This window comes from Chondrus crispus, genomic scaffold, assembly GCF_000350225.1.
Source record: "Chondrus crispus Stackhouse genomic scaffold, scaffold_374, whole genome shotgun sequence".
In the NCBI taxonomy this organism is placed as follows: domain Eukaryota; phylum Rhodophyta; class Florideophyceae; order Gigartinales; family Gigartinaceae; genus Chondrus; species Chondrus crispus.
Window position 1 is genome coordinate 9,627 of NW_005179267.1, and position 15,485 is coordinate 25,111.

Below are 15,485 nucleotides of genomic sequence, written 5' to 3' on the forward strand. Positions count from 1 at the left end.
AATCGCGCTAGTTAACGATAGCAAGGCGGGTAGTTCCGACAGCTCGGGTAGTTCGAAAACCCCGTAAAGATGGTTACGTTCGCGCGGTCGCGTGAGCCGTCTTATCACCGCAACCTAGACCCGTTACGACTCAACCCCGGCGGAGGAGGGGAATGTTTGCCGATAATATTCCCCTCGACTCCGCACGAGCGCACCGAGACTTCCGTAAGTCAGGTGCGAGAGGACAAAGGCGCCGAGGCCGCTGAGTGCCGGGCACGCCTAGAGGAAGGCACTGTGGCCGCCGTGAGCCACGTGCGTAACAACAAGCGCTTCGAACGCGCCGGCGGCCCGACCAAGGGGGTCCGGGGCCGCCAGAAGAAATCAAGTCGCGTACGGACGCGACTTGCCGCGAGGACGTCACCGACGAACGGACGCCCCGCGACCGAGGCAGAAGACCACGGAAGAGAAGCCGGAACCGACGCTGGCGGCCCAAGCGGATCGACCTGGCCGAGCCGTCGTCACCGAAGTAGTCGACGGTGTCATGTGCTTCATGACATCGAAGATATACAACGTCCTCGGCTCGATCGAAACCCAGGGGAACGCGTTCAAGCCTCATACCATTGCAGTCGATAACTGCTCGGGGTATAACTTGGTGAGGAAGGCCGACCTTCCTCCCGATTGGACGCGCTACGTCGTACGCGACGCACACCTGCCACGGTTGGAAGGCGCGAACAGTAACCCGCTCAAGCTGACAGCGGTCGTGCAGCTGGCCGTCCGACTGCGGAACACGACGTTCCGCATTCCGTTCGTGGTCGCCGACCAGCTCGCGGTGCTCGTTCTCCTGGGCACGGCGTTCATCGATGCGCACGTTCGAAGTATCGACATCGATGCGCAGAGGCTCGAGCTCCGACAAGGTGGTTCCGTCGCCATTGTCGATGGGAAGGGGGAGCCGTCTCCCCCAACCCGGGGCCACGGTCGCCAGTCAAGTCGGGCCGACGTACGCAAAGAAGCCCCACAGCCGATCCGTCTCGCCCGATGGGTCACGATCCCCGCGATGTCGCAAGCACGGATACGGGTCACTACCGCGGGGAGCGGCCTCGTTTTCTTGGACCCCAACCCGTCACTCCAACGTCGACACGGAGTGAGGCTCACGAACGGTGTAGCTGAGGTCTTACCGACCCAGACCTTCGACGTGATCGTGGCGTATTTCTCGCGCCAAGCGAGGCGGCTCCCAAAGCGCACAGTCGTCGGTTACGCGAAGCGCAATCCGTTGGCGATCATGACGCCCGAGCGCCGAGTCGGGGCGGAGATCGCACACGCGCTGCATCTCACCGACATGGACGTGCAAGCCGGGAGAGGGGGAGCTGGTCGACCAAGCTCCCCGGAAAATAAGACCGCCGAGGGAAGTCACGCCGGCCCCGGCGATCAGCCGGCGAGGTGCCCATCATCGACGGAAGGCACGGCGCGAGTCACAAATAAGGATCCCGAAAATTCGCCGGCGAATTGGGAAAAAGAAATGGACTTGTCATACATCGGCGATGACAAGCTCCGCGCACGGGTACTCGACATGATCCGTAAGCATTCGAGTCTGTGGAGCGGTGCGCTCGGTACGATACGAGCAACGGAGCACGGCATACCACTCGAGGCAGGGACGAACCCGATTCGTTCTATGCCCTACCGAAAGGGGCCCGCCATGCGTGAGATGATTGCTAAAGAAGTCAACAAGATGTTGAACGCCGGAGTTATCGAACCCGCGAGCACCGAGTGGGCTTCGCCGGTGGTGCTCGTCCCGAAGAAAGACGGCTCTCTTTGGTTTTGCGTTGACTACCGACGTCTCAACGCAAAGACGGCAGCGGATTCGTATCCGCTGCCCCGGATAGACGACTGAATCGAATCGTTAGGGGATGCAGTCTTCACTACGCTCGACTGCAATTCAGGCTACTGGCAAATCCCGGTCGCGCCGGAGGACCGGGATAAGACCACATTCACCACACATATGGGTACGTTTCGCCATTTGCGTATGCCGTTCGGACTGAAAGGGGCACTGGACACCTTCGAACGTGCATTGGACATCATGTTGTCCGGGCGTAAGATGGCAGATATGTGTCGTATACCTCGACGACGTCATAGTTTTTTCCCGAACGCACGAGGAGCACGCCGAACACCTCGACACTGTCTTGAGCTTGATGAGGACCGCCTGTATATCCCTCAAGCTCAAGAAGTGCAGCTTCTTCCGTCCGAAGGTGCATTACCTGGGGCACGTGATATCCCCAGTAAGCTCAGCGTGGCCGACACGGCGGCAGACGCCTTCAAGACGTTCACGTTCCCGAGGACGCTTACGCAGGTGCGCTCGTTCCTCGGGGCGTGCAACGTCTGCCGCCGTTTCGTCAAGGGGTTTGCCGAGATTGCTCGACCGCTAACCGATATGACCGGCAAGGATGGCGACCCCAACTTCGATAATCCGACGGAGGCCCAGCTTCAAGCGTTCGAGGATCTCAAGGCAAGGATGATCGCTTCGCCGATACTTGCGCTTCCGCGGTACGGTCAGCCGTACATGATCGATACCGATGCAAGTACGGACCAACTCGGGTGTACGCTGCTGCAAGAACACGACGAAGCCAACGACTGGCGTCCCGTCGGATATTGGTCGTATTCGTTAAACGCCAGCGAACGCAACTATAGTTGCTGTATACAGCGCTACGGAACGCGAGTGCTTCGCTGTAGTGTGGGCCGTCCGCATACTACGCTCGTACGTCGAGGGCACGAAGTTCACCGTCCGAACGGATCACGACGCGCTGAGGTGGCTCATGTCCCTGACCGAGAGCTCCGGAAGACTCACCTGGTGGCGGCTACGTCTGGCTGAATACGATTTCACCATTCAGTACCGCCCCGGGCGCTTGCACCAGGTCCCCGACGCCCTGTCACGCCTCGTATCACCGAGGGTCGCCGACGACCCTCGCCCGGCTGTCCAGGTGGACGACGACATCCCCACCTACGACACGGGCACGACCGTTCGTTATGTCTCGGATGAGCTCGCGGAACACGTATGCACCGCGAGCTGCGACCACGAGGCCGACCACGTCTTCGTGATCACAACGAACCGAACGAAATCCCGAAGGAATTTGCGCGCCCGAGCGCGCGACTAGCCCAGGAGCGACGACGAAGCCCCTGATCTAGAAGAACTCGACGCTTTCTGGGCAGAGAACGAGGAGTTCGACGCCGTGGACCTCGATCGCGCCAAAGACTTCGAAGCCGATACGTCCGGTTCCCAGGTCGCCCCTCTGCAGGACGACCTACCGGCCCCTCTTACGATAGAGGAGATAGCCGAGGAACAACGGGTGGATGAATTCTGCCAAACGGTATTGGCACGACAGTCAGAGTCCCGGGACTCCGCGTTCTTCGAGAACCACCAAGGGGTGCTCAAACGGAGACACCCCTTCGACCCTGATATCGTACAGGTGGGGGTCCCTCGGACTCTACGCGCCCGGTTGCTGCGGCTCTACTATAACCCGGCCATCGCCGGGCATCCGGGGCAGAACCGCATGTACTACGCGCTCCGTCGCGAGTACTACTGGCCACACTTGGCCGCAGACGTCGCGTCGACCGTACGAGATTGTCGAACCTGTGCCATGAACAGCGTCAAGCTTCGGAAACACCTAAACCGATTAAGATTGTTTCCGACCACGCGGCCGTTGGAGAGCCTCGCGATCGATATACTGGGGCCGCTCCCAAAGACCAAGGCAGGGAAACGATTCCTCCTGGTTATCACCGACCGCTTTACGAAGTTAACGCAGGTCGTCGCACTGCGGACCGTAACCGCCTACACCGTCGCAGTGGCGTTTTGCGAAGCGTGGGTCTTTAAATGCGGCGTCCCACGCTCGCTACTGTCGGATAACTGACCGCAGTTCAACGCAAAGTTCTTCCAAAGCACATGCTGAGAGCTTGGAATTACGAACCTTTATACGTCAGCGTACCACCCTCAGACGAACGGCCAGGTGGAACGCTATAACCGAACGATTGCGTCGATGCTCCGCAATTACGTGAACGAGCATCCAGACGACTGGGACGTGTACGTGGGACCGTTAATGTACGCATATAACTCCCATGTACACCGAACCACACGAACGACCCCGTTTGAACTCGTGCTCAGCCGGCCCCCGCCGGAGTTTTCTCTTCGACGAACCGGCGGGGACGTTGCACCTGCCGATAGGGGAACGCAGCGTGCGGAGTTCCTTAAGACCCTGGACGCGACGATCCAGAAGGCCTACGGGAGCTTGCGACGCACGCAAGCCCGTGACAAATGCGACTTCGATAAGCGCGTTCGAACGGTTAACACACGTCTCGAGCATGCCCCGCTGGCAGCCGCGCTAAGACGACCGCCGCCAGCGTCGTCACGAACGCGCAGCACTTGCTCGACGTGAACTTGTGGGAGAGCATCACCACGTCAGGCCCCGACGCCAGCGTCGCGCGGAGCTGAGCAGCCACCACAAGTGCTCCGCGCGCACGTTCGCTGCATAGAACGGCGTCTTAGTCGCCATGCGAGAGGGCGTGCTGCGGTGGGGGAAGGCCGTTCGCACAGCGGAATTGCGCGGGTCGCCGCGTGCGAGCGGCGTTGAGTGCGCGGTGTGACGCGGCATTCGGCGTGGTGGCGGGGGTGCCGGTGCGGGCGCGCGCCGAGACTTTGTGTAGAAGGCGCCGCTAGGTCTCGCTGGGGAGATCGCTACGTGGACAGGTGTGGGTGTTACGCGTGACGAAACGCGGCCATGGGCTAATGGTGGGTTATCTTCGAAAATGAACCCCTCCTCTTCTAATGGACCAAATTGTACAGTACGGTGCGCCCTGAAACTATAAGGACACCAATGGAATCCTGATCTGCCACATAAAAACCAAAGATATGATGGTGTCAGGAGCGTATATTGAAGCACAGAGGAGGAGTATCAATATTATGTAACCTCTTTAATGATTGAGTATGTCAGTAGTCCGTTAAGTTTAAAACCCTTAAAACGACCAGGTGGTCGTTTTAAGGGTTTTAAACTTATCGTTTGTCCATATAATTACAGTGTACACTGTAATTATATGGACAAACGAGTCAGTGCCACCCAAATCATTCTTCATGTCACTTTCAATAGGAAGTGCAGCCCCCATTCCTCTACAGGAAAGCAATGCAACACCTTTGCATCGACCCAACAAGATTCTGCAGAATACTGTGGTCGGTGTCTTGCCAGCAATCCACAATAGCTTCGAAAAGCTCTACAGTATCATTAAAGTGTCTCCCATTACCATAAACCTTCCTCGCCAAGATTCCCCATAGGTTTTCTATAGAGTTTTGGTCCGGTGACAGAGAAGGCCACTGTAACACAGTAACATCGTTGGCCAAAACCCACTTCTTTGTATATACAAAGAAGTGGTTTTTGGACAGCTATACATCGTTCTTTTTATATAAAAAGAACGATGTATAGCTGCGTTGTCTTCTTGCTATATACAGTTTTCTCCATGTGTTACAGTCGCAAATGGGAACAAATCATCATTAAGTAAAGTACAGTACTTGGCTGAATCCTGCTTACCGTACATGATAACCAAATTGTTTCGCCCGTAATAAGAAAAACAAAACCAAATCATTAACGAACCACCTCCTTGATGGCGTCTGCTTAAAATTTTCTTTTCTTTCCGCAAATCGTGATAATAATAATGGCCATCTGGACCGTCTAAATTAAAATTCTTTTCATTGGAAAATATTACTTTGTTCCATTTATTATCATTCCAAGTGACATGCTTCTTAACCCAATCAAGGATTTGTTGCATATGAAATGGGGACAACCTAGCACTCAAAAACTTAGTATACTGTAGACGCGTATCCTTCTTTAAAAGAGCTTGAACCCGAGACCTGTGTACAGGTAGATCAAGCGCTTTACGTGTTTGATTGGCCGACTTTTCACCCTTAGATACCTCTCTAATGACTCTCCTCTTTAAAGCCAGAGTTAGTTTTGGGGGCCTTCCCGTCCTCTTTTCTGATCCATATGCCGGCGGGTTCTTTAAAACGTTTTGCACGACAGTCTTCGAGCGACTGATGGACTCAGCTATCTCCCTTATTGACAAACATTCATTGTGAAGAACCAACATCTGCCCCTTCTCCACGTCGGTGAGTTGTTTTCCTTTGGGCATGTTGAACTGCGGTGTGGTGGGCAATTGTGGTTTGTGATGGCTGTGCACGTTAGGGAAGAAGGTACACCCAGTTACTGCAAATAGTGTAAGCGAACAGTTAGTGAAACTACGCCCATTACTGTACGTGTCCCTAATTTGTGTGGAGTGCTGCCAGACCAAAATATAAATAGTGACACGCACACCTAATGACGTTCCCACGATATTAGTGTAACCTCAAAAAATTTACTGTTTTTTATGGGGCCGAGTAGATCGAACTCTATCATGTTCTGTTTTGTTGCCACGCGCCACTGTAACGCGATGGACGACGACGAATTCATTCATGCATGCATAAATTCAGCTCGTATTGATCCTCGTCGACTCTCACAACACAGCACTTTCCCCCCCCCCCTTAAGCCATTCTCTTCACTATGCCCTTTTCGGCTTCCTCAATTGTTGCCGCATTCGAGCGGCAAATTCAAGCACGATCAACACTCCCGCGCACATCACCAGCCACGCCTCCAACTCAACAAATCTGTCAAGCGCCATCTTTGCCGCTTGGTGCGTCTACACCCGTGCCAACACGCTCACTGCAGCACGTTCTCACCGGCGCTGAACGACTCAAAATTGTCAAATGGATGATGCGCACTTCACTTACAGAAGGGGATAAACACATTCCTGCCAAAGCCGTGCGCAATTTTCCGGCATCTTTCAGGGGTACGCTAAACGCCAATATCCTGAAAGCGTCCCGATTGTGGAAGACCATGGCTGAGTTCCTCAATGAGCATGGTGATGTACAACGTGGACACATTTCGTCGATCACTCGTGTGACGAAGAACGGACACAAGCGCGTCTACTTAAAGGCCAAGTCTGGACGTGGCCGCAAACGTGCGGCTTGGGTCGAAGCAGTACATCAAGATCTGGTGGCGGAGTTGGACCGTCTCCGTAAGCTCGGTGTGAAGTTCAACATGAAAACAATGAAATCCTTTGCCCTTCATCTCATAAGAACAACCGAAATTACAGAGTACAGCTCGAGCTTTATTGATCCCAAGACGGGAAAGGCTATCCCCTCAATTATTTCACCACGCTGGATACAATCGTTTTGCGAGCGCTTTCAGATTGTCAGTCGCGCTCACACAGGTAAACTGCTTACTTCTCCTGCAAAGGAGATTTTTATTGAGAAGGAAGTGGCATATCATTTAGGAGTTTTGGCGCGTCAGTTCCGCAGCAAAGAACTCGATGAGAATAATGTTGAAAACGCAGACGAGACTCACTTCGTCATAAACCTTGACAACGGGAGAACGCTCGGATTCTCAGGGGAGAGTGAGGTCAAGTACGCTGATGTTGTGTCCGGGAGAGACGGAATGACGATGGTCGTTAGAATATCCGGTGGTCGGGATGCGGTGATCGAGGCATCGTTTATGGTGTTTAAAAATGCATCGAGGGGATACCCGATCAGAGGCGTGCCTGACAATGTACCAGGCGTTGCTTATAGAACGGGACCGAGGAGCTGGATGGATACTGTAGTCATGCCTGAATGGCTGTCAGAACCGCGTATTATTGGTCCATTACCACACGAGCGGCGGCGGATTTTATACGTCGATAACTGCAGTGGACATAATTACACAGCTGCTTTGGCTGCTGCTGCGAATAATATTCGCACCGAAATACGATATTTTCCCAAGAACGCCACGCACCTCATCCAGCCATGCGACTCGTTTGCTGTCCAAAAAATTAAGCGCGCATGGACAACACGATGGGAGCAGCATAAAATGGAACGCATTATGTGCAACGATTGGACCGATGAGTCCGGGAAGATTAAAAATCCCGGTAAGCATTTTTTTCTGCGTTTAGCAGTTGATGCAGTCCGTGACATGAACGCACAACGAGATGAGAACGGCCTGACATACGCCAGGAAAGCCATGATTCGCATAGGGATGGCTTGTAATACGAACGGGTTGTGGGAGGAAACGCAGCTCTTTCCTAACTTGCAAACAATATTTAAGAAGCATAGAAAACACTTTGATGGTGAGCTCGTCGTTGAGAAGGCCAGCTAAAAAAGTCGTCTGCATCAAGAATTTACAATAAAGAGAGTTTCTCGTTCATTTTTACTTGATAAGCTTCGTTCAATACCTATTTGACCATATCCCTTTTCACAATCCTTTTTTTATGAGAACACGTTTCGAGACGAGAACCGAAGATACCCGTTTGGTTTCCACGTGATATCAGTTGGCGGCCTCTGGCACACGAGCATGCCTCTCATGTAGAGTGCCAACCTTGTGCGAGAGCGAGCACGCAGGGAAGCACCGGCGTTTCCGCCTCGCATGCTCATTTAACTTTTGAGCGGTCCTCTTTCATTTTAGCCGTCTGGACGTTCAACACTTGAGATCTTTTTGTTTCGCTGCCACTGAGATGTTCCCTTCATATATTTTGCACCACGCAGGAATTGTTTTGTCCGTCACGCCACAGATCTGCCACTTTGTGCCTGCCCTAACGGCCAGCCGCCGTGCGGCGGCTTTTTGACAGTCTCAAATACAGTGCGCAATACTCGTTGGCCAGTGCATTGGTCCTTCTACTGTTGCTTCTCAATAAAACATAGACGTAGAGCTGGAGATGCTGTCCATTGCTAGAGAGATGATCGTAAAGAGTTCCGAGTCAGGCGGGTCGACCCAAGAATCGACGCAAGCAAATGGCTGCAGCGCCTCAACGAAAGTCGTGCTGCTCTGCATGTGGTTCAAATTGCCCATTATGCGACTACATGCGAAGCCTGAGACACCTTGTAGCTCTACCGCAACGTCATTCGGAGGTGAGGTGAAAGAGGAGTACCCAAGGAAGGGTACGGCAGGAAACTTACTAAATAAAAAGGGTACGGCAGGAAACTTACTAAATAAAAAGGGCACGTAAGAAAAATTCTCTAAAATGAAATGCAGATTCCTTTCGTTTTTTGAGGCCTGCGAGAGTGTCACTATTTCTATCAAACGGAATTACTGTAGGTGTCATCATATACCGTTGTGGGTTATATAGTGAAACTACGGCTTTTAGGGAAACTTGCACTAATATATGTGACTCTTGTCAAAATCTACCTCACCCCTTTACTGTGCGTGTCACTAGTTGCAGTAACTGGGTGTAGTGTAGTCTTCTGGTTGGGTATAGTGACATTCTACCGTCGGGTAGAAAGGGTAGAATGGCTTTCATAAATAAATTGTTGTGGGGGGGGGGGTGCCCCCGTTGATAGCCAACGAAATGGCGGGGGCCCCACCCCTTCGTTTGCAGCTCATTTGGAGGGGGGTGCCCCACTTTGGCCCAAAAAATAAGGTCACGAAGGGCGCTGGTCGCCCATTGGTTGCAAATGCTTTACTCCTATTGGCTACAATACCGACACGCGCCACGGCGCAGGGAACACAGCAAGGCCCCCAGAATGACCCTGTTTACGGGGGTACCTGCTGCACACGCCCACCAACCAAGGAAACGACCAAAACAGGGTCGCAATCAAGGGTTCGTGTTGGAACCAAACAAAAACTTGAAACACGGTCAACATGGGAATAGACAAGCATTACACGTGTGCATAACTGGGAATAAAATAATGATCCATGCTGTAACCATTAGCTCATTGAAACCAACACAAATTGGCGGCTTTTTGAAATGGGCGCAAATCGCCGCGCAACTGAGGTGAGGAATCAAATCATGAGTGTACCCGGCGATTTGGTTATTTGCCCCAATTTTTGTTTTCCATTTCCGATCGATACCATTCCGACGATATTACCCTGATATGACCTCCGATCCCGCCTCTTTCTCCTTCAGTTAACCACGCCTACACCAGTACTCCAACCTCATTTCCAAATCCCATCAGCTCTCATCCCAACCTATTGCACAAAATGACTTAGTGCGTCAAGTTGTTGTGGCCCCTGAGATACAGAAATGCTTCGCTTCTGCTTTACATCAACTGCGCTTCCACGATTCCACGCTTCCGCTAACGCTGGATCTCAACCAATTCCTTGTGAACCCAATGAGGTACAGAAATCTCTATTGCTGTGCGGTTTTTGAACGCTTTGTTTGTACTACCAATACGTGCAACAACCATGACAGCGAGTGATATCTCGACGATGACTTCTAGGATTGTATGGCTTGCTCCAAAAGCTGCCAAACGTGCCGGAGAAGCGGCTTGTAAGGCCAAAATGACTGAAATTATAACATACTACGCGTCATCCCTTGGTAAAGGCTTCACCGGAGAGTGGACAAAATGCGTAAACCCTGGTGACCAGAGCGACAACTTCCTGATCAATGCTGGCATAACAGCTCTGACCCCGAAACGAGGTGTACCTTTGGGATCATGCCGCGTTGGATTTCTACTTCGCGCACAGGCTACCTATTTCGAAGAGGCAAGGAAGGGCTCCCAGGAGTCTATTGTTCTATATTGGACACATTATAACTGCCTCCGAGAGCTAGCAGCAAAATTTGCCTACATGCCTACAATTGCCATTCCCATACACCTCGGGAACCATTGGGGAATGTTATGCGTAATTCCCAATGCCGAGAAAGGCGAGGCCACAATATTCTGGGGGGACAGTTTGGGTTGGAACCCTCCGAAGGGCCTAATACCGCTTTTTCGCCCACTATTACTGCTCTTGTTTCGAGGGACCTCGATTAGTATTGACTACAGAAACTACATGTCTTCCGTTCTAAAGTTCCAGAAGCAGCAAGACATGTATAGTTGTGGCTTCTATGTCATTGCGGCGTTCTCGACATTCTGCGAGGGGTCATCCACAGGCATAGATGTACCTGGTCTGTATTCTACTTACTCCTCCGTTCTTACGGAGCGGTATAGAACGTTTTGCTTTGAGAAGTTTGTCGATGCCATTATGCAGCGCCCTGCTGAGCCCTCTGCTGTTATTCCTGCTGTCTTTAACGACATGAGGATTGAGCGAGACGGAAAAATAGAAGTTATGAATGCGTCGGTTGAAATGTACGTCATCCATTCTCGTAGGGAGCATCTACGCCGCCATGATGATCTCTGCATTGCTAGCGAAGATACCGCGTCTGTTGACGGAAGTGCGCCCCAGCGTAGAACAGAGGGGATATACTCGGCATGTACAGAATGTTTAAACCCCCGACCAATGGTTAGATGTCTGGTTACTCCTTCTAGCAACGACGGAAAGGTTGGGTTTGGCGACGTTATCCAGTTGGACACTGTGATACCACCACCCGAGGTACCTCCGAACTCTGAGGAAACGACCAGTGCGCTATCGGGGCCGCTCGCACAAGTCATTGAGCCTCCTGATCAGCATGTATATCTAAGCAGTACAAATACTGCCGCTCCGGAGAAAGTGCTAATGGCCTCCAACTTCTTTTCGTATGTGTATACTGTGATGAAAGAGGGTCACATTCTGGGTCTTCCCTTCGTGAAGGACTCCGTGAAGATGGAATGGATTATTCGCGTCCGTCTCCGATGCCGCCGGTATAAAGGTCCGAAGAAATCTACGCCAGACTCGAAGCGGTACGAAAAATGTCAAGCGAGATTGATTGCGCAGTTGCGCAGGTCAGATCATGTATGGGAAATGCGGTTTCTTTCAACGCATAACCACGTGCAGGATGACGCTGTGCATGACTCAGATATTAGGAGCCGGTTGGTACGAATGAAGGACAGCCTGAGCTCCCGGTATGCTGGTATTGCCAGGGAGTTTGAGGCATTCTCCGGCCTCGCGGTGTCTGACGTAGGTGAACTGGCCGGTGGAAGGGGCAGCCCTTCCACCAACTTAGAGAGAGGCGGGACAGATTGTCCCTGGCCATCTGAAGAAAGAGATGGACCGAACGCAATTGCCATCACACCCCGTGCTGAGAACCGAGAGGATGAGGATTTGGTTGTGACAGTGTCGGCAAAACATCCCGGGTTGGAAGCGGAGGTGCTGCCGCGACAGGGGGAACCGCAGTCCGCAGAGGGTCAAGACGGGGTTCGAGTACAGATGGCGGACTCCATTCACGGATACTTGCAATCGGTAGATATATCCATGGAGGGTCGCGATATAGTACGGGAACTGAAGCACATCTTGGAGTGCTTTGGATATAGCATGAAGATTCGGAGGTCAACCTACGCACATGACAGCGATGGCCTTGCTGGAAAGGGTCGACAGCAGCTTTTGAAAGCCGACTTCGTTTGTTCACGTGGTAAAGAACTGAAACTGAAGTTGAACTGTCGCTTCAAGTTCACAGTGTTGACTGGTGCAGACGTCTTTTTCAGAGGTACACAGGACGAACTAGATGCCGCGGAGGATCTAGAAAAGATCTATTCTGTGAGGTTTGCAGAGGCGTGGCACAACCATCTTCCCTGTGGAAATTTGATGAAAGTATACTCCCCCCGCGATGATGAAAGAGGCCTTGGACATGAAGCGTAAGTCTCTGGTCCGTACTGAGGACATCGTTCGACATTTGGAAGATAAATATGGATTTCATTTGAATCGTCATGCTATAGCTCGAAAACTGCGATGGCAGCTGCGGAAGAACCATCCAGCAGAGCGTGATTGTCAAGTACTGGTCGAAAAACTGCTAGAATACGTGAACACACTGCCTGAAATGTTTGCAAAGACGCGTGTGGTCGACAAGCATACTCTACATTCTGTGTGTTGGTCCTTCCCGGAATGGAGGGAAGATTTCATGAAGTACGGTGTCGTTCCGGGAGTTTCCATTGATGCGAAGGCATTGGCAAACTGCTACAACATTCCTTTAGTGAACATTTGTGGTAGGACGAACAATGGCGCTCTATGCCTGTACTTCATGGGATTCATTCCTTCAGAAGACTCCGAAGGGTTCGCATGGTTCATTCGGCAGTTCGTGGAATGTATGGGAGTGTCGCCGCGATTGTGGGCCTGCGATCAAGATTTCGCTATCATTGGCGCGATAAAGGATGTCATTCCGGACGCTCTTGTCATCCTAGATGACTGGCATCTTAACCAAAATCAACGGAAGAACACAGCGAGCGACGTGAAGGTGCAGGGGAGGCTTGAGGTTGCGGAGCTGATGTCAGGGGATCTGTATCGGTTAAGTGCCAGCAACAGCTCCACAGAGTTCGCGAGACGAAGAGAGGAATTCGACAAGAAGTACTTCGCGAATAGAGAATATCCGAGGTGGTACTCCAGCTTGTACTACTTCAACCCTGAGATGGTTGTGAAGTGCTTCAACCGATCGACATGTGGGCCCCGATTCTTCTTTCAGGGGTCGGGGTACTCAGAGTCCGCAAACTCCGCCTACAAACGCGTGGTAATGAGACGGGGAATCAGAATGGCACGCATTCCTGAAGAGATGCAAAGGTACTACAGTAAGAAGCAGGTTGAGAGAGCACTTTCTGAGAAATGCGACAAGTTCATGGACAAACGCAGTAAGATGATCGCACTACAGTTGGGATACGGAAAAGAAGTCTGAAAACGTGTGGCCGAAGACCTTATGCCGAGTGCCCTTCAATACTTCTTCAGCCACTCAGTGGAGTCGGCGCGCGCACCGCGGCGCCGCGTTATCGTATTCACAGTAGAACCTATATTGAACATGAGCGCTGGGGTGGTTGCGTAGAGTTCGCAGTGTTTGCGGAAGAGCCCCCAACTAACGGTGAAGTTAGAATCCACCGCGTTATATGTCCCATCGAGATGCCAGACGAACCGTTCGTATCAGGCCTCTGTTCGTGCTCCTGATCTCTCTCGACAGGCCTTCCCTGTCGCCATGCTGTGCGCGTCGGCACATTGTATACAGCCGGAGAAGTATCAGGTCTCCCGGAACATGTTTCTCTTCCCAGCAAGTATCCTCTTCATGCCATGTTTCACCCGTACTGGCGAAAAGATGGCGAGGGGTGGCAGGAGGAGGACATTGTTGCTCTGCGGCAGGGTGACGGCGAAGATGCAGCAGAGGAAGGCGACGAGAAAGACCGATACTGTGAGGATGGCGAACAGGACCTCGCAAAGACAGCACGCACCGCCCGTTTAGCATCTCGATATTTTTGTAACGGGCGGGCCGCGTGGAACAAGGTGCATCTCTGCATAGTGTCGAAAGGAATCACGGCGATGAAGAAAATGGATCGAATGATGCAGCTACTTTGCAGGGAAGTCAATAGAGACACCGAAACTGAAGATGTCGATATCGTCGGTGTAGTACGCAGCATCGCTGCCACGTTAGAGGCAGAACAGGGAGATAGTATAGAGCCTCGGGACGTGTCGTTGGAGGAAGCCGCTGCCCTGGGGATTAGGAACTCTAATCAGGGAAGGGTGAAAGGAAGAGGAACCAAGAAGAGGGCGCGGTCTTGGACAGAGAGGCGTGGCAAGAAGCGGGGGAAGGGTGGCGCAGAGAAAGGAGACCAAGGTAACCCACCTGCGACTCAAGATAATCTCGCTGCGGCTCAACCAGCGACTCAACCAGCGACTCAATCAGCGTCTCAACCAGCGTTTACACAACAGCACTCCACCGCCGTTGTGCCGGTGCAGTCTCCAGCGATGATGGGTCCGCTTTGGCAGTTGCCGTACTACGATACCCAGAATGGAACGCAGTAAGATCTTGTACATAAAGTGACGGGACACCTCCCACAGAGGTCATTTTGAAGGGTGCTGCCAAATTTTTGTCCCTTCAGGCCTGCCTGGGAGCTCAAAAATTCTGAATTTTTCCTGTACCATTTGCTTCAATTTTTCACTAAGTCTTTTTGAAGTTGAACAAGAATGCAACACCTTGCCACGATGGGAGGGTCATTCATCATTAATCATTCACGGCTGATGACCTTGCCACCTCCCTTCTACTATTATAGTGGTGCGCAGATTGACATTGGAGTGCCATGCTGAGTGATAAATGAATGGACATACATTTCAGTCTGTGTACTAATTTCTCAATGTACTTTGAGCAGGCTGCTGCGCTGAGCGCAACTTCCGGGGCCGCTGTAACTCAGTTAGTAGTTAATATCTGAGCAGCCTCCGTTGAACGTTAGGAATGCACCTAAGTTAGGTCTGAACTGAGCAGTTAGGAATCTTTCAGTAATCTACGATCCTTCGCAAAACCATTGTACGTTACGACACGGCACCATTTTAATGTCGACGACGCTTTCCGCGCTTCCAGTCGTCCTCGTCCTCATCATCTTCTGCTGAGTAAAACGCTCCGGCGTACTCCTCAGCATCCTCGACGAGGATATCGCGGAATAAATGATGCATCTTCCGGGTGTCCAAGACAAAAAAAATTCCTGCCAGTTGTTTCCTTATGTGGAACCCTTCGGCAAAGTCTGTGTCGTTGCCAGTCACCAACAACCGCGACATCTCTCTCAGCGCAGACGCAGTCGCGCTCATATAAGCGCGAATAACGCGGTTTGATGATATGTTTTAAATTAATGATATGGGGGTTGTTTTGATATA

General features: G+C 52.0%; 1 protein-coding gene across 1 annotated transcript; it reads right to left on the reverse strand.

Moving 5' to 3' along the window:
- Nucleotides 1–5,128: 5,128 nt before the first annotated feature.
- CHC_T00000920001 (hypothetical protein) lies at nucleotides 5,129–6,141 on the reverse strand. The gene is made up of 2 exons (XM_005718138.1): nucleotides 5,482–6,141; nucleotides 5,129–5,398 (listed from the first exon to the last, which is right to left on the reverse strand). Exons 1-2 carry the CDS (start codon nucleotides 6,139–6,141, stop codon nucleotides 5,129–5,131), a joined length of 930 nt encoding a protein of 309 aa, XP_005718195.1.
- Nucleotides 6,142–15,485: the final 9,344 nt, after the last annotated feature.